The sequence below is a fragment of the Clavelina lepadiformis genome, chromosome 7, assembly GCF_947623445.1.
Source record: "Clavelina lepadiformis chromosome 7, kaClaLepa1.1, whole genome shotgun sequence".
Classification (NCBI taxonomy): Eukaryota; Metazoa; Chordata; class Ascidiacea; order Aplousobranchia; family Clavelinidae; genus Clavelina; species Clavelina lepadiformis.
This window is the reverse complement of record NC_135246.1, coordinates 18,014,648-18,036,033: the sequence shown is the minus strand read 5'-3', so window position 1 is coordinate 18,036,033 and position 21,386 is coordinate 18,014,648. Positions and strand designations below refer to the sequence as shown.

Sequence of the window (21,386 nt, the reverse complement as noted above, 5' to 3'; positions counted from 1 at the left end):
TAACGAATTGCCAAACCCTGCAAAATTGTGTTGGAGACTGACAAATAAGTTTTGCCTATATATCGATGACTCTTAGGCTTGGTGGAGGCTCCAGATCTTACAATTCCCACATATGCAATCAACCAGCCATTTGTTATAATTCCACAACATGTATTCTACACAAATATAGTGTGTGTCCAGCTCTTCTCAGAACTCCGCGTCTGAGACTAAATCATCGAAATCCAAAGATTCAATCGAACCCGTTTTAACAATCATTGCTTTACAATGTAGCATTGATTTATTACCATTAATGCTGGTCTTAATTGTAAAACTTTTAAGTAAAATAAATTTTTGGATTACGCCTATTTATGATCTTACAGCACTCGGTGCGCCTGTTTTGGAAGTGTTTGACGTTCAAACCACTTCTGTTGGGATAAGGTGGACACGACAAGAGTTTGCCAGGAGATATTTCGCTGCGGTGAGATTAATTAATGTGATGGTGTTAGTTGTCCTTTTCTAAGGCAAATATTTTTTCCTTTTATCGTTGATTCTCTTGGTTAACAGGTTCGAACTTTGGGAGGCCGTCGGACTCTACAACAACATCTAAACATTCCGCTGAGGCAGAATCAAGTTTTCTTCACCAACCTGAGACAAGCGACCACTTACACGGTTGAAGTGTGGGCTAGGGACGATATTGGGCAGTTGAGTCCACGATCTAGGGTGCTTATCACAACAGGTAAAGGTTATCTGAAAACATCGTCGTCTACCCATTCTTCAGTTTTGAGCTACCATATATTGCGCTCTGAAAACCATTTTTTTTTGAAAAGTTTTAAGGTGGTTTAGCAGTCGCAACATTTTGATAAATAACGCAATGCGGGAAATGCGTTTGTTTACCTTTTGCTATTAGGCCTAGTTCAGTAAACACTGCCAGCCCGTCCAAACAACTTTACTAGAAAAATATTGTTTTAAGGATTTCATTTTCTGGTTTATTTTTCAAGCTCTTGCCAGTCCCGAAATCACACTTGACAATTCCACAATCACCAACTCATCGGTTCATATTTCCTGGTCTTCCGACACTCAAGTGATTTCGAGCTACTACGTCACACTGACGTCATTGAATAATGCATCAGTACGTTTTGTGAAGCATATAAACATATATTTACTGTGCATGCTTTTTAAGATAAGGTAAAAAATTAAAAATTGTTCGATTTTTATTTATAAAGTTTGCGATTTTGATTGAAAATCAGAAGCAAGTGTGAATTTGTTTGTTTATTTCTGTATTTGGTGTGACAAGTAAACGACCGGCCCCACCTGATGGGACATATCTCGCCTTTTATTATGGCAAGAGACGGTCATTGTGATAATTGTTACTGTAAACAAATCCAGCAATCTCTGCAATGAAGCGGAGCTCTGTTGCCAAAATAAACTCCGCTACATCTCAACCTAAATTTAGGGATTTCCGACTGGCCGATGGCAATTTGTTTTCGTAGTCTTGTCTACAATGGTCGTTTTTCTGTTATGACCAGGTTGAAGGGGAATTTTGCCCAGCTTTAAACTAAAATAAGCAACGCCTACTTTTGTTTACGCCACGTCACCTTTTATCGATGATACTCGAAGTCACTCAAACAAATTTTTTATGATTAGCGAAATTTATGCTGCTACCCTTTTGTTGTTCGCGGCTTTTTGTTATTACGCCATTGCAGAAGGCATAAACACGTAATCGCCTTACGAAATACGAGAAAAGCTTCGGAGATATTTAAGGAGTGTTTAACACTGGATAAAATAAACACCTAGCTCAATAAAACAGTGTTGCCCTTTAATTAATCGCAGTAAACCGGCCCACAACCGTTTCCAGTTTTACCACGTGCAGGCGTATGTTTTAAATATTGAGAAAATATCTTGTTATGCTGCTATAAATTGTACCGGGTATAGCGCCTGATCCTATGACTGTTGAGATAAGATATGATTCCGCTTTTAATTTCAAAAACTTCGCTTGAAATGTGGAACAAAAGTTTACCCTAGAAGTTTTAAACAACAACTGTTACCACAACAAACTATTCATTAACATTGATTGCTTATAGAAAACGTAAGCCTGGACAAATTTGTATTAAACGGAACAATTGAAACATGATAAAAGTGCATATTATAGTAAGCATCAAGCAATCAAACTTAGTTTTGCAATGTACCGTATAGAGAAAATTTCCTGTTTTGCAATCCTGTATACCTACACACGAATTAATACGTTTTTGCACAAACATGTTTTAAACAGTTCTCATATAATAATATATTTGCTTTCTTTTTGAACAATTTTGCATAAAAAGTGTTCGCTACTTAAAAGTAATTACACGACCCGAACTATTATTCTTTTTAATATTTTTCCCACTTACAGGACGTCACAGGATTTCGCAGTTTCGCCACCAACGTCACAATAACAGGGCTCAGTTCAGGAACTCGGTACCGGGTCACGGTGTCAACATTGTCGTTTGCGCTTAGAAGCGAGGAGAGTGACCCTGTAACTTTTACCACAGGTAAAAGCAGATAGTTCCTTTTCGGAAAATTCCATCTTTCCAACTTGCCGTTGACCATGTTTCTTAGTTTTTAAAGCTGTTATGTAATCGGATTCCGCCCGAATTAGTTCATGTAATCCGACAAAACAAAGGACAACGAAGCCAGCAATCGTGTTAAGCGCTATTGTGGCAACCGATCTTACCATTTAACTTACAATATATCGCTTGTATGAACCACATTTTGATTTCATAAACTACCTCTTTGTCGCAGTTCCCGACCCTCCGGTGTTGGTGATTACTCTCGTTAAACCCACAACGATTGGAGTTACTTGGGAGAAAGTTCAAGGTAAATTTTATGATACTTTTGCAAGTCAGAAATGTTTTACGTGTTTCTTTAAATTCTTAATTTCAGAATACAAGTATCACAAAATTCACAGCTTGTTAGAAGATTTTTTACCTAAATTTGGAAGTATTATACTCTTATAGCAAGAATGTCGACTTTAAACAAAGTGTTATGCTCGTAAAATATCCCGTCTTCCTGTTTTCGTTCATTTTTGGCACACGCAATTTCCGCAATATTTTTCTGTTTGTTTGATGTAAATATACTGGCTGTAACATTATACAATAGAATCTTACACTTAAATAGATTTAATCCTCACGCTTGCGACATAAATAGTCGCCTTAACACTACGGTATTGTTGGGAGCTTAGAAATGCTAAAATTGTTGCGTTTGCATTCTCCTGAATTATCAGAAAAATGAACACGTGATCACGTAATGCAAATCTTTCACAACTAACTTCCATAAAATGGGATATTTACCTTTAGTGCGACGTTGAGAATCTCTCAAACAATAGTTTGTTTAAATTTCCTGAAAGTTTCATGTTCGGATTGTACTTTTTTGTAAATCTTATTTCACAGTACAAGCAGTAGCGCAGATATATGTTTCAAATTTAAGACCCATAGACCGAAAGCCACAGTACAAAAACTCTCCCACAGAAGTTTTTATAGTTGCAAATATTACTTGACCACTAAAGATACCCCTTTAATGGCATCACATGGCAATAAAGCGTATGTAGATACAAACTTGTTATCAACGTTACTGTATAAATGTTGATCTCAGTTGATCATTATCTATTTTTTGTTTCAGGTGCCAAATCCTACACCTTAATCATTCGAGATGCAGAAGCAGATACAGAACGGGTGATTTCCAACATACTTGTTGAAAGGTACCGAGTTCACTCCCTAAAGTCGTCGCAGAGATACGAATTTGTCGCTTACACTGTTGGAGAAAAAGGGCTCGTCAGTAGAAATAGCTCTCGCGTTTCGGCTTTAACAGGTTGCGTGCCATGTTGTTACATTAACGGACATTTAATGACGATATTTGTGATTATGAAGCTAAACAATTTTAATAAAAATCATAGACGCTAACAAACTGAAGTACGATTGTACATTTATTATTTAACTTTTTAAAACTTGTTTATCTAGCACCAACCAACCCTGACGACGTAACACCGGTTGCCGTGACAACGACATCAATATCAGTGCGATGGGGGATTCAGAATGGTGAGCCACTACACTTGGTTTCTCATCGTTCGGACGTTTTCAATTTATTAAATTCTGGAATGAATTCATTGAACTTAATGCGTGCTTAAGACTTTTCTTACTCACTTGTATTGTTTTAACTTCTACACTCTAAAATAAAATCTGTTTGCTGTGGTACAGCGGCGGTCGCATATAGGGTCACCGTCCGATCGAGACAGGATCCTACGTACCGCGTGGAAAGTGACATCACAGATACCGAGTTTTCGACTTCAGGATTGAAAGCTGGCACCTGGTACAGATTTATTATCTACTCGATCGGTCGAAACGACGCCATAGATTTGAACGTCGTTTATCCGTTAGCTGTGCAAACCGGTAGGTGACGCGTGCTTATTCATGTCAAGTCGCTTTGTATTTCTGGTAATTTCATTTTTTTCAGAGCCGGCCTTATAGGCTAATGCTGAAAGTTGTGACTGCGTTGGGCCCCGCGTTGCTTAGCACCAAAACAAAAATAACAATTTAGCTAATCACAGAGTTAATTCCCAGTTTGTTCTCAGAAGCAAATATTTGGTTTACGTTTTTATTATTATTATTAAATTAACTTGTTTAACATTGACAAGGAGTCTAAACGTAAACGCATAAGGCATCAGTTCTTACATTGGGTCCGGCGCTTGCTTGAGCCGGCCCTGCGTTTTTCATGTTTTGTTCTGTCATGTTCATTCTAACTCGCAAGGTTGTATTTTTAAATTAGTTGCCCCTGGTATGCATTTAAGGTAAACATGGTTGCCTATTTTTAGTTCCCATTGCCCCCAGCAACGTAACCACAGGAGCAACAACAGAAAGCTCTATCGAAGTTATCTGGAGCGCAGTGACAGGTGATGATTTCACGTGAATGTAATTATCAAACAAAAACTAGTTTGTTGCAACTGAAACTGCTTTTCACAACTGTTCACTTTGTTGCAGGCGCAAAGGTGTATCACGTTTTAACTGAAAGAATATCCGGCGGGAATCTCACTGGCGCTATCATGCGGACATCCAATTCTTCCCTGACGTCGGCGGTTGTGAACGGGCTTATCCCGGCTGAGTTGTATGAATTTCGAGTCATGGCTGAAGGTCAACAAGGGCAAGAAAGTGAAACGAGCGTATCAGTCCAGGATTCAACATGTAAATAAATAACATTTCCAAACAGTTTTAACAAAATTAAGCCTTGTGTAATATTACAAACTTTTCTTCAAGCAATGCCTTTTACATTTATGTGCAATTACTTAGGTCTATGGTGTTTAACGCTGTATGTTCGCAAAAAAGTTTAGGCGGATGTGTTACTTGTGTTTTTAGCCATATTTATTTCATTTGTAATATTTTCTTTATAATATTCTACAATAAGCTTTCGATAACTAAGTTGAAACAACGAATTGGATAAATTTCATGCATTGAGTTTTGATTCTGCAGATGCTGCAGTCCCAACTCTACCCAGGACAACTTACGTCAATATGACCCTCATCGAAATAGAATTCGACCCTGTTGAAGGTACCAAAGATTGTATGAAAAGTTTGGTCAGGTTTTTTTTTGGTTTTTCCGTTTCTAGAACTCCCAAAACCTTCCTTGGTAAAGCCTGGAAACTTTAATCAAAAATCTGGTTAACTGGCTGCAATACTTACTGAAGACTGTGTTTCCGTATATTGCTACATATTGTACAGAAAATATATTTCATTTCAGGAGCTTCAAGCTACATAGTGGAAACCGGAACTCTTGCCGGACCCGAGGTAGAGTTGGAGGCATTTGATCCCTTTGTAGAGGTTTCCAGCACCTCCAATGTTGTAATAACTCGACTTTTCTCTGGCGTTTGGTACAACGTCACGATTAAATCTAAAAATCGATTTGGAAAAGTTAACCCTAACCCAAGTCCTATGTTAATGGAACAAACCGGTAAATGACTGCGTCAGTTTTTACTTTTCTTGTTGATATAACCTAATAAGTAAATTAATATATATGTTAACTTTTCAATATCTTAGTTCCTGCCCCTCCGTTTGCTGGATATTTTTGGAGAGTTACGACCACATCGTTGACCTATCGCTGGACCGCAGTGAAAGGTAAAACGTTGTTTCTCTTTGTGTATAATTGTATATTATTACAATAAGTTTTGTTAATTTTCTGTCTAACTTTATCTACTCGGTTTGTCTGGATACAGTTTTTAGCTAGTTCGTGTTGTCATGGTGATGATTTTAAAAAGAAAGATATATAACTACAGGCTTTCAGAAAAAACTGCAACAACATGTGAGCCAGAGAAATATTTTTTTAGGTGCCTTTTCATACGTTGTCTATGTGAAAAGCGAGGACCCTGACAAACCTTACCTCAAGGAATTCTACACAAACAGCACGATATTTGAACTTAAGGACCTTGAGCCTGGAATCGAGTACGAGTTCAAAGTTCAAAGTTTAGGTCATGGTGATAGGCGAAGCAGTGTTGGCAAAGCCACCAATCAGCAGACAGGTAAGTGTGAATAATTATACTTCAGAAACTGAACACATTATTCTGAAAATAGTTGCGTAGTTAAGCAAATTAGTTAATATCTTAGTTAATTAGTTTTGTTGGTTACTTATTAGTTAATTAGCTTTGCGTTAATCTTCGGCGGCTCAATAGCAGGGAATATGCATTGCTTCTTTACGTTTGCAGTGCCGGGAATGGTAACTAACTTGCGATCAAATGTTGTCAACATCTCAGTGGTAGAACTTGAATGGGATCCAGTAAAAGGTAATTTACGTTGAACAATTTGCAAATTCGTTGACGTATTTACCCCGTAGAGGTGGTTGCTGTGCACTGAATGCAATTGTCGGCTCACGGTAAAGCAATCGTAAGGAAACGCACACGCATTCGCCATAATCATTTGTACACTGAATGTGTCAGGATCCGTTTTCCTCGGCAGCGTCATAGTTGTGTTAATTAATAATATAATGATATAGTTGATGTCAGAACGGAAATTCTGAGGCTTAGCCGTAGCCTACACGTCTACAATGTTAGCTTGAGGCATTTCATTAACTCCAGTCAGGGTGCATTTCTCAACCCGGTACAGATTTTTATCTCATCTTACACCAGTGAGTGACATATTGGACGTAATGAACCTTGGAAGTTTCAATCGTGAATTTAACACACCCTTTGTTAGAATTCAAAAACATGCATCATACACACGACGTGTATGCCTTGGTCTTCACCGAAAACCAGGGACTGATTTATCAAACTCAGTTTAAAATCCATTGATACCCAGGGTTGCCATCAACTCAAAAATAACACGAAAACTAGGACAAATCTTGGAAATAAGGACGGTATGGCAACCCTTCTGATACTTTAAATGTTGCCTAAAGCCTAAATCCTTTTCTGTGGCTTTTTAGTGGTTATTAAAGACGTTAATGTGTCGTATTTCACACTGATATGTTTCTTTATGTGTAGCCTGCAGTTTTTGTTGTCCTCAGAACCACGATCCAAGCGTGACCACTCACACGGTGTAAATGTGCTGCTAGGTGCACATAGCCAGTCAAAGGCCATTTTGTCGTATATCAAATGCGGCCATAAAAAAATGAAAAGCAAATATATTTGACAGGTGCAAGTGCTTACAAATGTGTGCGAATCGCATCCAATGTACAGCCACCGCGCTTGAGAAACATTGATATGAAGTTGCGGCAGCTACGTATTGCAAGCCCTAACACTAAACACGTAAATAATAATCATTTCTAAACAAAACACGAAAAAATCTCCTGCGACATCTTACCTGCTTGTTGAGTATGTGGCATCTCGGTACATGTGCAGGCGCCGGCAGTTATCAGATTGTGGCTGTTTCAAGAGAGGAAGGTTACAATATCATTTTTAACACGACCTTCGGTGAGCGGTTTCGTGCTTATGGACTACGTCCTGGAACTTGGTATAATTTCACTGTCCACTCCAGAGATGCCTCGCAAAGGGTGAGCAACATGGGAAGCAACACTTTGTATATTCAAACAGGTAAGTTCAACAACATTAGACGCTTCCTGCAAATCTTAAGTTTCAGCTACGTTATACAAAACTCAAAATATTTCTGCAGTTTTACTACCTATTTATTTAACCGTTTTTGATGTTGAACCTTTTCCTTCCTGAGGAAAGGAGGTATATAACCTATTGCTAATTTATCCTTATTATAATATCTTATGTTCAGTTCCTCACCCACCGGCCAATTTAAAGTTAAGAGAAGCAACATCAAGTTCCTTTAAGGTTGTCTGGGTTGAGCGATGGGGTGAGTAATAAAGTAAGAATCCCTATTAATTTGTAATACCTGCTGTGTAGATGAGTGTAACATGCAAGTAATTTAACATATTACTCAATTAAAAACAGAAAAAATTTTTGTGTGTCAAACTTTTATTTAGAAGCATGTTCAAATCTTGATTCTTTATTCATTATGTACTTCACAGGAGCAATCGGGTACCTTATAAGAGCATGGACCACTGATAAAGACGCCAAGACAAAGGAGATCACAATTCGTGTCAACCAGACTACTAGCGGGGTCGTGTACGGTTTGGATGCAGGCACCCGCTATAGCTTCGAGGTTCGATCGATCGGTTTTCAGGAGCAGGTCAGCTACAGAAGCGAACTGGTCAGCGACAACACATGTAAGGTCAATGAAGACGTATGGGATAAAAGCATTGATTAAAAAGCTTGTTTAGTTTTAAAGATTATATTATGGTGTGTTATATAACTGTTTAACTTTCTGTTTGGCAGTACCCGAAACTACAAACCAGCCAGTCATAGAAAAAGTTACGTCATCGCGTATTACTGCGGCCTGGGATAGCATGAAAGGTAAAAACAGCATTTCTTATGCTGACAAATTCAATCACATGTGTCGTTGTAAATGTTCGTTACAAATGACGTTCATAGTACAGTTCCGGACAATTCATGCGCGTTAAGGCGTTTGCCACGTTTTTTCTCACGACTTTCTTGAAAAACGGTAGCCACCTGTCACGGTTTCTTTCCCCATACTCAGGGGCCACAATGTACATTGCGGAAGTGATGCAAGACGCACCTTCCAACGTCACGGCATGGGAAGTTAAGACGCCATCTAACGGCGTAGAGCTAAACGACCTACTTCCAGGCACATGGTACAACTTGAGCGTTTACTCGGTGGGAACTAGAGACAGAACAAACGAAAACAACAGCGTTGTGGTTCGAACACAAACAGGTAAGATGCATTGAATGTTGTTCACAAAATGTATGGAATTTGGAGATTATATAGTAGTAAGAAGATTATGTTTTACCGTTCAATGACATCAATATAACCAAATATCTTATTTTTATATTTGCAAAAACGGCAGAAAACTTTAATATAAATTGTGTGACATAACTTGCTACTAATTACTCATTGCAAACGGAGGTAAAACTGACAGTACGATTTTTCAGTTCCACTTGCCCCGATGAACTTGGAGTTTGGAGATATATCAAATACGACAATAGAAGTTCGATGGAACAATGTAGTTGGTAAGTGATGATGCGTGATTTGCGTAAAATAAGAAGAACCTCCAACAGTTCAAAACTAATTTTTTTATAATAGATCTGTTATATTATTTTATTTCGTTTCCATTCAGTCGTAATCAAGCCTTTTTTTCTGTTGATTTTAGGCGCAATTGCATACAAAGTGCATGTAACAAACGAAGACACCGAGGATGCGTTAGAACCACTTGAAGTAGTGGATTTATCAACGACAATTACTGGGTTGGAGCCCGGTACTCAGTATACGGTTCAACTGTCGTCAATTGGTGAACAGCTTCGTCGTTCCAGCCGAAGAAGTTTACCTGTGCAGGAGGAAACGAGTAAGATTTCTATGTCAATCGTTGCGCAGTGCTCACAGCATCTATTACTGAGCCACGACTTATGCGAAGCAATAATCTTGTTCACTTGTAGATCCTGATACTCCAAATGCACCAACGATTTCTGAAGTAACCGCGCATAGCTTGAAACTGCAATGGGATGAAGTAAAGGGTAAGCAGATTTAAACAAACAGAAACACATAAGTTAGTGCTTGGATGTGAAAGATATCTAAATGATTTTCATAACATTTAGGCGCGCGAAGTTACGCTGTGAGTATCAACAGCCAAGCAATTGGTGTCCAAGAAATTTCAGTAGAGGAAAATGAATTGAACGTTGGAGATTTGGAATCGGGAACTGAATACGTTTTCAGCATCTTCGCTATCGGAAAACTGAATAGAAGGAATCCACGAGGCAGCAGCAACAGCTCAGTTTATACGGGTGAGCAAAACGTACATATCTTTTTGCTTTCAACCCTTTAACATAATAGTTACTCTGGGCATAAAGTAAACGTTTTCAGGTCCTGTAAACAATAAACGCAAACTGTTGTAACACTTGTGTTGAAAACAATTAAAGAGGGCCGCATACATGTATTTAGTCATTCATACTAAATAGAATGGTAGTAGTTTGACTAATTTTGATAAGTGTTTGAATAATAAAATTCCGAAACATTTAATGAAATGTTTTATGTTTTCTTTTTTAGCACCTTCACCACCTGTTGATATAGCGACCCACAATGTTCTTACTACGAGCTTAGAACTGTCTTGGAGCACCGTGAAAGGTGATTTTTTTTTGTAAAATTATAGTTTTGTTAATATAACTTATTTTGAAACAAATATGAAATGAAAATTCAATTTGTATTTGACGTTTCACTGTCAGAAATTGAATAAAACTTCAGAGAGTATTTTCGTTAAACAATTTCTATAAAGGTGCTATTTCGTACACGGTCTTTGTCGCTGAATTCAGCGACGGTCCAGTTTTCCAATCCATTCCGAGTACTGGCACTTTAGTCTTGTTGGAGGATCTGGAACCAGGACAAGAATACGCTTTTGACATCCGAGCTGTTGGACGTGAAGGACTGGAAAGCGAAGCGCATCCAGAATTTAAAGATGCGACAAGTACAATGTGACCTTTTATTGTTTAAAACAATTAGTTTTTGTTTTTTGAATTCGAATTCGATTATGAATTTGGAAATATTAAGCTTGTTGAACTACCCCTCGTGTAGCTATAAAAGTAAATTGTAATAATAGACACTTAAATACTATTGGTATAATGATACACGACTTTATGTTTTTCTACTTTGTCTGTAATCAAGGATACAAATTATTAATTTTGCAATACTTCCCTAGGACCGGATACCCCTTTTTCGCCGCTGGTAGTTGCTGCAACTACGTCATCGATCACGTATGACTGGCCTGATGCTGCAGGTTAGAAAACTTTATCAATGAAAGGTGTTATCCTGAGTGTTTCTTAAAACGTTTTCTTATTGCAATGTATTTAAATTTGTAGGGGCTTTAAGTTATCGAGTTTTCACCGAAGACGAAAACGGAGAAAGGAACGAACATATCGCCCACGAGTCTGCTTTCGTTTACACCGACTTGAAGGCTGGGACAAGACATTCTGTCCGACTTCAGTCTGTTGGACCTCGAGACCGCATGAGCATAGAATTATCCGACATTGTGATGCAGCAAACAGTCACTGATCCACCCGATTCTCTAGTCGTGACGTCAGTTGATACGAGGTCTATTGAACTAATATGGGAACCCGCTACAGGTGAACTATTCCTTTTATTTTGTAAATCATTTGCAACCAGTTTTTTTTGTTGATGGTCGAAACGAAAGTTTGAATTTCTTTTTTTTATTTATATGCAGGCGCGTCTGCTTATTTCCTAACCGTGACGTCAGACGAGCTTGACGAAGTGAACTTCAGGATTACGTTAACGTCCTTTAAGGTAACTGGGCTGGAAGCGGGCACTTTCCATACGTTCGCACTGCAATCAATTGGTGATGAAGACGTGCTAAGCACACAGGCTACAAGTGTTGGAGAAACAACTCGTAAGTGCCTGTAACGTTTGTAAACGGGTATAAAGTTTTTCAAATGTGAAATTTAACAAAACTCAAAAAGTAAGAACGAAACCAAAAAACGTTATATAGATATTTTTCTGTATACATTTCATCCCTGAGCTGTCAACGTTATTTTATCTTTTTAAAGCTTTTTAAGCGATTTCAGGAGATTTAGCAGTTATCAAAAGTAATGTTAATAAGTGTGTACAATTTCATGTATAGATAAGAGTTTTTTATAACTTAGTGGCCAGGGTTATTCTTGCGTAAAAATTATGTTAGGAACCCACAAGTCTTAGCAACACGTGTTCTAAATATTCCAGTTTCCTTCAGGTCTTTTGTATCTTTAATTTTGGCCAAAGTTTCCACACATAAATTTGAACTTCTTGAAGGAGCATCGTTGATCAAGTCTAATTGTGCAAAAAGTTTTTACTTTTGCATTTTTCAACTTTTTTCAGTTCCTGAACATCCTTCAAACATCGAGGTTACCAGCGTAAGAAGCAGCCGTGTTGATTTGGAGTGGGAAAACATCAAAGGTGCAAACTTTGAACGAAAGATTTTTTGTGATCACTGCTAAATGCGTGCAGCGCTTCTCTTCTGATACAAAATGTCACATAAAAAGTGCATTAGACCACATAACTAGAATGTAGACTATATGTAAAGCTGGCTTTTAATAACCTTCACACAGGGGCCGAGTCATACGAGGTCCTCGTCCAAAGTGGACATCATACGCCTAACTTCCACAATTCGACTTCAACTTCCAGCATTGCCATTAATGGATTGCTGGCGGGTTACTGGTACAACTTTACCGTTTTTTCCATTGGGGTTAATGACAGACGAAGTTTGATTGGAAGCCCTGTGATTATTATTCAAACCGGTAATACATTGTGGAACCTTTGAAAAAGTATGGAGACTGTCGACAAATTTCATTTATTTTTATGTTTAGTCCCAACACCACCTGGAAGCTTGAGAGTAAATTCCATCACGAACGAATCTGTCTCCCTCTCATGGGAAGAGCAAAGAGGTGAAAGAAACAGGATGCAAAATATTGTAGAATTTGATGATTTGAACAAGCTTGCTTTAACAATAACTAATAACTTAAACTACGCATTTTTTTCAAGGAGCGTCGTCGTACAGATTTAGCATCCAACCAATCAGCGATTCTCCAGATTCTTTAGTAACTTTAATTGTCACTGAGAGTCTTGATCTCACATTTGAAAATCTTCTACCCGGAACGGAGTATCGGATCGGGGGACAAACCCTGGGAGAGCAAGAAAACCGAAATAGTTCTATTTCTATTCTTAATGAGATCACTTGTGAGTAACACATGTTTTCCAATTGATTTAGTGTATTTTTCTGGCATTTATTCCGTACGTTATCCATCATGATAGCTACCACAGATCTGCAGCTCTTTTGCAAGCATTTTGTAAAACTAAATTGCCAACATTCGTCTATGATCAGCGCATGTCAACTGTAATGATTTCAGTTTTATTTTATTGATTTATTTTGTCTTAACATAGTGCCCAACAGACCTACATCACCAACTTTGGTGGCTGTGACGTCAACGACTTTGACACTTACTTGGGATATACCGGAAGGTAAAAGTTTTGTCGAACTAAAATTTTTGTATGTTCTTACAAAAAGTGGAATATTTCATTTTATATGTCACTGCACATACAGGTGCTCTAAGCTTCGAAGCTCTTGTAAACGGAGAGATTGATTCGAGTGCTGAAAAGATAGAAGTGAATCGATTTATGCATCATGATCTTCAACCTGGCACTTTTTATTCGTACGAGGTGTATTCTCTTGGTAAAGGAGATAAAAGGAGTTTCGAAGCAAGTCCTTCACTAGATATACAAACAGGTACGAATAGCCTGGAAAGATAGCGACTATTCCCGAAATGTTAACATAAACAACGTCGTATTTATTGGCTAAAAGTTAACTAGACATATCACATTTATGTTAGTGAAGTTCACTGCAAAGATATTCCGTTTCGTCTATTACTTCTGTGATGCACAGTATGCTATATTATTTATGTTTCGTATTCAAGCCTTTTTAAATTGGAAATCAAGAAGTGAGTATTTTGTCATTTTAGCTCCATCTGTACCGAAAATTTTTTCCGTGGTTGAAGAAACAACCGACACCATAACTCTATCTTGGAACGAAGTTTATGGTCGGTCCTAATGCATTTGTGCTTTTATACATGAACATAGCATTAGATATAGCAAAAATCTCAACTTATTCTTATCTGAGTTTTTTAAAATTTTGCTTCATTTAGTTTCTGTTTTTTAATGAAAATTTTTAAACGTGAGTATGTTGGGAAGCACAATTAGCCTTTCTTCATTTGTCTCGACGTGATTCATTTATAATACGACCAGTTATTTACAGGTCGATCCTATTTTGAAGTGAAATTGGACACAGAACTAGATCCTAGCTACGTAATAACTCTACCGTTCTACGAAGAAGGTCTTTATGGTGTCACAGAGACGTTCGATACCAGGATCGTATACTCATCTTTGATACCGGGAATCTCTTACACGTTTGCGCTGCGCACTGTTGGCATGCAGGCACAATATGCCGATGATGTTATATCCGTAAATTCTTCGACATGTGAGTTGTTCAGTAATTGATCGGTATTTAATCATGGAATCTCTGTTTGAGATATGATGCTTTATAAAACATCAGATATTGCATGTTACAGTTAGCATATGCTAAAAATTCTAAAAAAGGTTCTGCTCTATTTCTGTAATCCGAAATGTTTTATTTTAAAAGACCCAGAACCACCGGTATATGTCCGTTTATCAGAACGCTCTACAACATCCATAACAATAGAATACCAGCCAGGTATAAAGTTACTATCTTTTTTCGTGAAATAATGACGTTTAAGAAAACTGCTTTAAACTGTAATAACTTTTAAGTTCGACTTTGATAGCAAACTAATTTTTCCAACCCACTAAATTGTTTTACTTCAGACGAATGGTTGGGACATACATACGTCATCGTGGTGGAAAGTGATGTTCTTGATCAACCGCTCACTCTTACGTCATCAATTTTCAACCTCACCGTAAACGATCTAATCGAAGGAGCTTATTACCTTTTTAAAGTATATTCCGTTGGTGCCGGTGATAAAAGAAGTCTTGAGTCGACAAAAGATCTTCTTATTCAGACAAGTAGGATAGTTGAATCAATTCAATTTAAAATTGATGTTTTTGTTTGTCACTGCATAAACATGTCTATCGTATAGGAACCACAACAGGCTTCAAAAAGTTTTTGAATCGTTTTGAACTGTTCATTGGGATGCGAGTAGTTGTAGGAATTCTTAAAGCTTTTTGAATTTCCTTTTAGTCCCTGCAACGCCGAGTAACCTTCGTATTATGAACTTCACCACAAAATCTTTTCGAGTTGGTTGGGATGAAGTTTTTGGTGAGAATATCAGAAATATCCACAGTTAGCCTTTATCGCAAACCATGCTGCCATATGTTTTCATTAAATACGTTTTTGAAACATTTAGACTAATTAAACATATTTTTTGTAGGTGCTCTTTCATACAACCTCACAATTGTACAAGTTCCAAATACTGACATCCGAACGGTAGCCAACTTTGGCGATTCCCGAGTTACAGATACGATATTTGAAGCAGGTCCATTACATCCAGGCACGGTGTATAACATAACGCTAAACTCTTTAGGACAAAACGACATCCAAAGTGTGGAGAGTCTGGCGCAGGCTGCAACCGGTACACTGACTACTACACTACCCAGACTTACCGTCTTTGTTTAAGATAAAGAATGGATCTTAATTATATTAACTTTCTAATTAAGTCTGGTCATCGGTTTCGAATGTTGGAAACAGCCTTGTAGCAAATTCTTTTACGTTTTCCTGTTTATTTTTTAATTAGTTCCGTCTCCTGTTTCTATGATCGTCATTGAAAACGTAAGAGCGAGAGAGATTCAAATTAGCTGGAATGATCCACATGGTAATTACTCAAAAATTTTTAATTCAAGTGTCTTTAAAGTTAGTTAAAGCAAGTATGATGTACTGTACATACTTAGCATTGATTTATGTTATGTACGTAGCGTGTATGATATGTATGTAGTTATTTGTGTAAATATGACGTTATGAAACCTGTTCTGTTCAAACAGGTTATGAAAGTTACAATCTGATAGCTAAAGACATGGATAACAACACAATCTTTAGTCACGCGACAGACCTCCAGTCGGCAGTTGTAAATGATTTGATGCCAGGGCGATGGTACCAGTTCAATGTTGTTTCCATTGGAGCTATGTCGAAGGAAAACTCAGATGAAAAAGTATTTGCCAGAGCTCAGACAGGTAAAATAAACTCTAAACCGCGCGTTTGCTTACATTTTGTGGAAAAATAATACATTTCTCATTCAAAGGCGACTTTTATTGATAAAACAGACTTATGACAAAGGTAATTAAGGGCAACTTTTGAACCGCAGTGTATTTTCAGTACCTGTTCCTCCTAGCCGGATCAATATCAGTGACGTCACAACAGAAAGCTTCCTTCTAACATGGAATAACGTTTACGGTGAGTAATGTTGTCACCCTCTGCCTTTCAGGGAAGATACTTTTCGAGAAGTTTGAAGAATTGTTTTTTCACTTTGAGTTGGCTTAATACATGAACTTCTTAGGTTACCTGAAAGAGACCACCTAGAGTTTCTTATAAAAAGGTTTCTTATAAAGTAATGATTATTTAAATCGTTTTAAATGTAACTAGTGCAACTAATATTTTTCAGGTGCTGCATCTTATGTTATTGCCGTGAAATCGGCAATCAATAGTGATTCTACTGTTACCTTGGCTACCAACGTCACAACATTAATAGTGACTAACCTTTCACCTGGCGTGCAGTATAGCGTCACGTTAAAAAGTGTCGGTGAAAAAGGACAAATTAGCGTAGAAAGTGTCCTGATTAAAGAAACGACGCGTATGTTTGTGCTTAAACTTTCAAACTTTATATTTTGAAATCTCTTCCGTTTTTTTTTGTTTTTCGTGTGTTTGATTCTTGTCAGGTCAGGGTTTTTTTGCTTATATGATATAGCATACAACGCTTAGAACAAAGGCTCTTTTTGTTTGTAGTTCCAACAACTGCATCCGACTTTGAAAGTGTCATTATCACCACAAATTCGGTAAACTTAAGATGGCAACCAGTCAGAGGTAACACGTTTGCTTAGCTCTTTTGTGTGACCACCTGACATTGTTTGAAGCGTGTCTTCTTATCAAGGTGCTATGAGCTATCAGATCATTTACCGTGCACGTGGCACTGATGGAGCTCCCGGTGCTCTTATGACGTCACAAACTGAAATAAGTGTACCCGGGCTACAGCCAGGAACCTGGTACGAATTCGCGGTTTTCACCATCGGTATAAAGGACAGAAGAAATGAGGCGTCTAGTGACAAGCTTAGCGTGCAAACAGGTTTGGGCCTGGCAAGAATCTGGTTTAGTTTGTTTTCCAGCTATCAAGTTAAAATCGATCTCAGAATCTGTTCCAGAGGGTTTGTTTCAGCTGTACTCCAAATTACGAATTATTTCACAGATCCTATTCCGCCAACTGGGTTGTCTAGAGCTCTCGTCACAACATCGGAGATAACTTTGTCGTGGGAACCATCAGCAGGTGGGTGTATGTGTAAAACGCACGTGTTAAATTCGTCACGTCACCGGGGTAAGTGGTCGTCTTGTTCAGGTTTTATGCGATTTTGATTTTTGTCGGTTTCAGGCGCCGCCAGATACTTAGTGGAATTTTCATCTCACGAAAGCGACAAAATCAACGTCTTCGAAACGACCGAGACATTTGTCAAAATATCCGGGCTTAATCCCGGAACTTGGTTCTCATTCCTTGTCAAGGCAATCGGAGAGATGGATGGTGTAAGCGAGCCTAGCCCAGAAGTAAATTACATGACAGGTATTAAGTATTTTCATAATCGGTCGGTCATTGTTGTTTTGATTCCAATGTCAAGAAGTTTGTTTCAGCTAAAAGTTGTTGATGTTATCTCTTTGATGCAAATGTTCGTGAATTTGATTCAATTGTTTATCCACGACATTTATAATCACTAAACTTTTCAATATAGCGGCACGTCAATCGAAAAAATACAGCAGTGTTGTAATTTTTGTTGGATCCTATTTTTAAGTACTTCTTTATAGTTTTACCCGCATCAAAGGTTTTTATAGAAAAATCACGTTACTGATGCTTATTCGACCAGAATAAACCACATTTCGAAAGCCACAGTTGTAGAACCAGGAAATCTTTATATCTGCACTTCATGAAACATTTGTCTAAATTGTACACGTGTTTTTCTCTAGTACCTGCAACCCCGGAACCACCAACCGTCACCGATATCACAACGACAGAGATATCATTGGCATGGACGAAGGTCAAAGGTAGAATTTCTTAATGAAACATTTAATCACAGTTTTCCTTGAAACCTGGCCCATTTATAATCCTTTTCGATGCCAACAGTTCTTTTTGATGCAAGTGTGAACATTTCTGCTGCGCAGGCGCAGAGACTTACCGGCTTGTGGTAAGAGAATTGACAACCCGTACAGAAGTGGGAAGCTTACAGGTAGATGAACCGTTTGCAACCGTAACCGATTTAGAACCTGGTACAGTCTATACGTTTAGTCTCTTCTCTATTGGACAAAACAATCTCTTCAATGCCGACTCCAGCGAACCGATAACACAGCAAACAGGTATTACAAAATTACATATGAAGTTACACCGTACGCTATCAGATTTTGCAATGTAATCTTTAATTGTCATTTTCGAACTTAGGCTAATTGACTTCGTATTTACAGTTCTTGAAGCACCTTCAAACATTCAAGTTGATGACGTCACATTTACTTCACTATCTCTGTCTTGGAATAATGTAAACGGTACGTCAGAGTCATGAAGTTGTATTTCAGTTTGAAACGTAAGTGCTGTGACCTAACCAACTCAGTTTTACTTTTTAGGTGCTGCGTTTTACATAATTGAGATTGGGAGTGACGACAGTGATGCCATAATAGTCGATCCCACTGTTTCTACGCCAGAGACATCTTATACTTTCGCCGATCTTCTGTCGGGAACGGAATATTATTTCACAATTAAATCTGCTTCATCATCAAATATTACGAGCGTTGATTCAGCACCAATAAGAGAAACAACAGGTACATAATATGACTTGCATTTTTGTGAACATCTTAAGGTGCTAACTGCCACAATATATTTGTATTTGGCGTTCTCTTTGTGCAGTTCCTGGCATTCCCACGGAGTTACGCGCAGTCGATATCACGATTGACAGTATATCACTCACGTGGCAAGCTGTGAAGGGTAGGTTTTGTAAATAATATCCGAATTGTCGTGTGTTTTTAATGTTTGAAATATCTTGCAAATGCAGCAAGCAGGTGTGTAAGGACAATTTGCATGCTATTTTGTAACCTTGTTGGTTTGAGTTGTCTACTGGACTTTCAGGAGCAGTTAGTTACCGCATCTCATTGAAAAATGTGAACAACGATGAGATTATCCAGTATACAAGTGCCTTGGCAAGCATCGTGATTCGTTCCCTCCAACCCGGAACCTGGTATGAGATTTCTATTTTCTCTTTTGGAATAAAGGATCGTGAGAACCCAGAAGGCAGCAGACTTTTACGAAGGCAAACTGGTAATGGTGTCAAAAAACTGCATTCACTTATCATAGCCTATGGCATGCTGAGCACTTAATACACACTTAAGACTAAGCGGGTTGTATCTTTCAAAGAGATTGTGTTATTGTTTCAGTGCCAAGCCCTCCAGGAGACATTGAAGTTGTGAACTCAGACACCAACTCTATTATTTTGGAGTGGAAAGCGGTGTACGGTAAATGGCTAATTGTTCGCATTTACACCATTTCATTGCCTTTTTCAAAGTTTCGTACGTTGAGCATGTTGTGTCCAGCAAACACATCATAATTATTCGTAGGAGCCGATAAATATGAGGTGGCAGTTACGTCATCAGACGATGCCGCAATCTTACCATCTACCGTGACGACAAATAAAACGTTGGCTTCGTTTACTCCATTGAGTTCTGGGACTATTTATGAGATCAGTATCACCGCGGTTGGAGTAGAGGGTCAACGGAGTGAAGCTGGGCAGGTGGTCAGCCTAACTCTCTGTAAGTTTACAAGCGCAAGGCTGGGGATTCCCTAGTTTAGAGTTAAAATTTAACACATTTTCCCTTCGATGTTCTTCTGTTAATCATATTTTTTCTAACTACGGAAAATGAGTAAAGTAAATGTCATTTGTTTTCTACAAGTACCTGCAACACCTACCGACCTCATAGCAAGTGAAGTTTTGACGACTTCAGTCGGTATAAGCTGGAAGAGAATTAAAGGTCACTGCTGTTCATAGTTTTGCTTATACGTACTGTCATAATCTTTTGCGCCTTTCCAACCAAACCTTGTAATTTATTTAAGGAAAAGCAAAGAGAAAAACATTTGTTGTCGCTTGTCTTATTATCACAAAAAAATATTAAGTCTCTCTTTAAAACATACGTAGTCTTATACATGAGCACATGTAGTATACTTACGAATCAATATTTTCACACGACTCAATAGTTGCGTATATTTAGAGTTTGAAAACACATCTCGGTATATTTACTCATCTTTTAATTGTAGGGGCCGCAAGCTATCGCGTTATATCAAGAAATTTGGCTACAAACAACACAACAACGATAGAAAGCGAGGAGGTGTCCATCAGACTCACTTCTCTTACACCAGGGACTTGGTACGAGATTATCGTCAACTCTGTTTCACAAGATGGGAAAATCAACCCGGAAGGAAGTGAACCGTTTCGTAAACAAACCAGTAGGTGGCGTGTTAATTTTATCTTTTTCCAATTTGTTTCTGTTGAAAACAAGAAACGTATAACGAGTGAATGACATCATCATCAATGACGTATTTTTTACAGTACCACTTCCTCCGACAGATGTTACTCTAAATGAGATAAGTACATCATCATTTACGGTGAACTGGCAACCTGCGATTGGTGATTGACTGTTTTGTTAATGTTTCCAAGTTCGGTTTACCCCTATTTCAAATTTGCAAGCAAAACATAATGTAAAAGCCAAGTTTTACTGCCTCATACTGAACAAGCTTATGTTTTAAATGACATTTTGGCAGGAGCAAGTCGATATGTCGTCAATATTACGTCAGATGACATTGACGTAGTCACATTTCAAACCAAGACGACTAATGAAGTAGAGATATCCGTTGATGGTTTATTATCTGGTACCAATTATGACGTCAAAATTATTGCAATCGGTGAAAAAGAGCAATACAGTGGTCCCAGCGACGCAATTCGTCAGCAAACACGTAATTTTGTTTTCTTGATTTACTAGTTAAGCAAGGTTAAAAGTGCTCTTGTTGATTCTTTAAAGGCCAAATTCATGTGTGTGTTTATTTAACTTTATTTTCTCGCAAACCCTGAAGTACGTATTATTCTCACA

The 21,386-nt window shown here is 38.0% G+C and overlaps 1 protein-coding gene across 6 annotated transcripts in view; it reads left to right on the top strand.

The window, feature by feature from the left end:
• Window positions 1–21,386, top strand: part of LOC143466065 (titin-like) — a 51,286-nt gene that overhangs the window by 6,303 nt on the left and 23,597 nt on the right. For all 6 annotated transcript variants that reach the window (XM_076964665.1, XM_076964663.1, XM_076964664.1 and 3 more), the window contains exons 7-67: window positions 360–457; window positions 544–715; window positions 978–1,108; window positions 2,369–2,507; window positions 2,758–2,832; window positions 3,634–3,822; window positions 3,972–4,049; window positions 4,209–4,400; window positions 4,823–4,900; window positions 4,989–5,189; window positions 5,475–5,552; window positions 5,742–5,951; window positions 6,038–6,115; window positions 6,325–6,516; window positions 6,700–6,777; window positions 7,828–8,019; window positions 8,210–8,287; window positions 8,463–8,660; window positions 8,770–8,847; window positions 9,032–9,226; window positions 9,445–9,522; window positions 9,663–9,854; window positions 9,946–10,023; window positions 10,105–10,290; window positions 10,553–10,630; window positions 10,779–10,967; window positions 11,199–11,276; window positions 11,359–11,622; window positions 11,721–11,903; window positions 12,368–12,445; window positions 12,598–12,786; window positions 12,856–12,933; window positions 13,031–13,225; window positions 13,430–13,507; window positions 13,590–13,772; window positions 14,005–14,082; window positions 14,298–14,519; window positions 14,682–14,753; window positions 14,882–15,079; window positions 15,255–15,332; window positions 15,445–15,645; window positions 15,808–15,885; window positions 16,052–16,240; window positions 16,383–16,460; window positions 16,669–16,857; window positions 17,010–17,087; window positions 17,155–17,346; window positions 17,467–17,544; window positions 17,647–17,832; window positions 18,231–18,308; window positions 18,426–18,617; window positions 18,723–18,800; window positions 18,879–19,073; window positions 19,159–19,236; window positions 19,378–19,566; window positions 19,683–19,760; window positions 19,863–20,054; window positions 20,196–20,273; window positions 20,557–20,745; window positions 20,849–20,926; window positions 21,061–21,252. In XM_076964665.1, coding sequence (XP_076820780.1) covers window positions 360–457; window positions 544–715; window positions 978–1,108; window positions 2,369–2,507; window positions 2,758–2,832; window positions 3,634–3,822; window positions 3,972–4,049; window positions 4,209–4,400; window positions 4,823–4,900; window positions 4,989–5,189; window positions 5,475–5,552; window positions 5,742–5,951; window positions 6,038–6,115; window positions 6,325–6,516; window positions 6,700–6,777; window positions 7,828–8,019; window positions 8,210–8,287; window positions 8,463–8,660; window positions 8,770–8,847; window positions 9,032–9,226; window positions 9,445–9,522; window positions 9,663–9,854; window positions 9,946–10,023; window positions 10,105–10,290; window positions 10,553–10,630; window positions 10,779–10,967; window positions 11,199–11,276; window positions 11,359–11,622; window positions 11,721–11,903; window positions 12,368–12,445; window positions 12,598–12,786; window positions 12,856–12,933; window positions 13,031–13,225; window positions 13,430–13,507; window positions 13,590–13,772; window positions 14,005–14,082; window positions 14,298–14,519; window positions 14,682–14,753; window positions 14,882–15,079; window positions 15,255–15,332; window positions 15,445–15,645; window positions 15,808–15,885; window positions 16,052–16,240; window positions 16,383–16,460; window positions 16,669–16,857; window positions 17,010–17,087; window positions 17,155–17,346; window positions 17,467–17,544; window positions 17,647–17,832; window positions 18,231–18,308; window positions 18,426–18,617; window positions 18,723–18,800; window positions 18,879–19,073; window positions 19,159–19,236; window positions 19,378–19,566; window positions 19,683–19,760; window positions 19,863–20,054; window positions 20,196–20,273; window positions 20,557–20,745; window positions 20,849–20,926; window positions 21,061–21,252 — 8,391 coding nt within the window. The remainder of the gene's footprint in view (window positions 1–359; window positions 458–543; window positions 716–977; window positions 1,109–2,368; window positions 2,508–2,757; window positions 2,833–3,633; window positions 3,823–3,971; window positions 4,050–4,208; window positions 4,401–4,822; window positions 4,901–4,988; window positions 5,190–5,474; window positions 5,553–5,741; window positions 5,952–6,037; window positions 6,116–6,324; window positions 6,517–6,699; window positions 6,778–7,827; window positions 8,020–8,209; window positions 8,288–8,462; window positions 8,661–8,769; window positions 8,848–9,031; window positions 9,227–9,444; window positions 9,523–9,662; window positions 9,855–9,945; window positions 10,024–10,104; window positions 10,291–10,552; window positions 10,631–10,778; window positions 10,968–11,198; window positions 11,277–11,358; window positions 11,623–11,720; window positions 11,904–12,367; window positions 12,446–12,597; window positions 12,787–12,855; window positions 12,934–13,030; window positions 13,226–13,429; window positions 13,508–13,589; window positions 13,773–14,004; window positions 14,083–14,297; window positions 14,520–14,681; window positions 14,754–14,881; window positions 15,080–15,254; window positions 15,333–15,444; window positions 15,646–15,807; window positions 15,886–16,051; window positions 16,241–16,382; window positions 16,461–16,668; window positions 16,858–17,009; window positions 17,088–17,154; window positions 17,347–17,466; window positions 17,545–17,646; window positions 17,833–18,230; window positions 18,309–18,425; window positions 18,618–18,722; window positions 18,801–18,878; window positions 19,074–19,158; window positions 19,237–19,377; window positions 19,567–19,682; window positions 19,761–19,862; window positions 20,055–20,195; window positions 20,274–20,556; window positions 20,746–20,848; window positions 20,927–21,060; window positions 21,253–21,386) is intronic.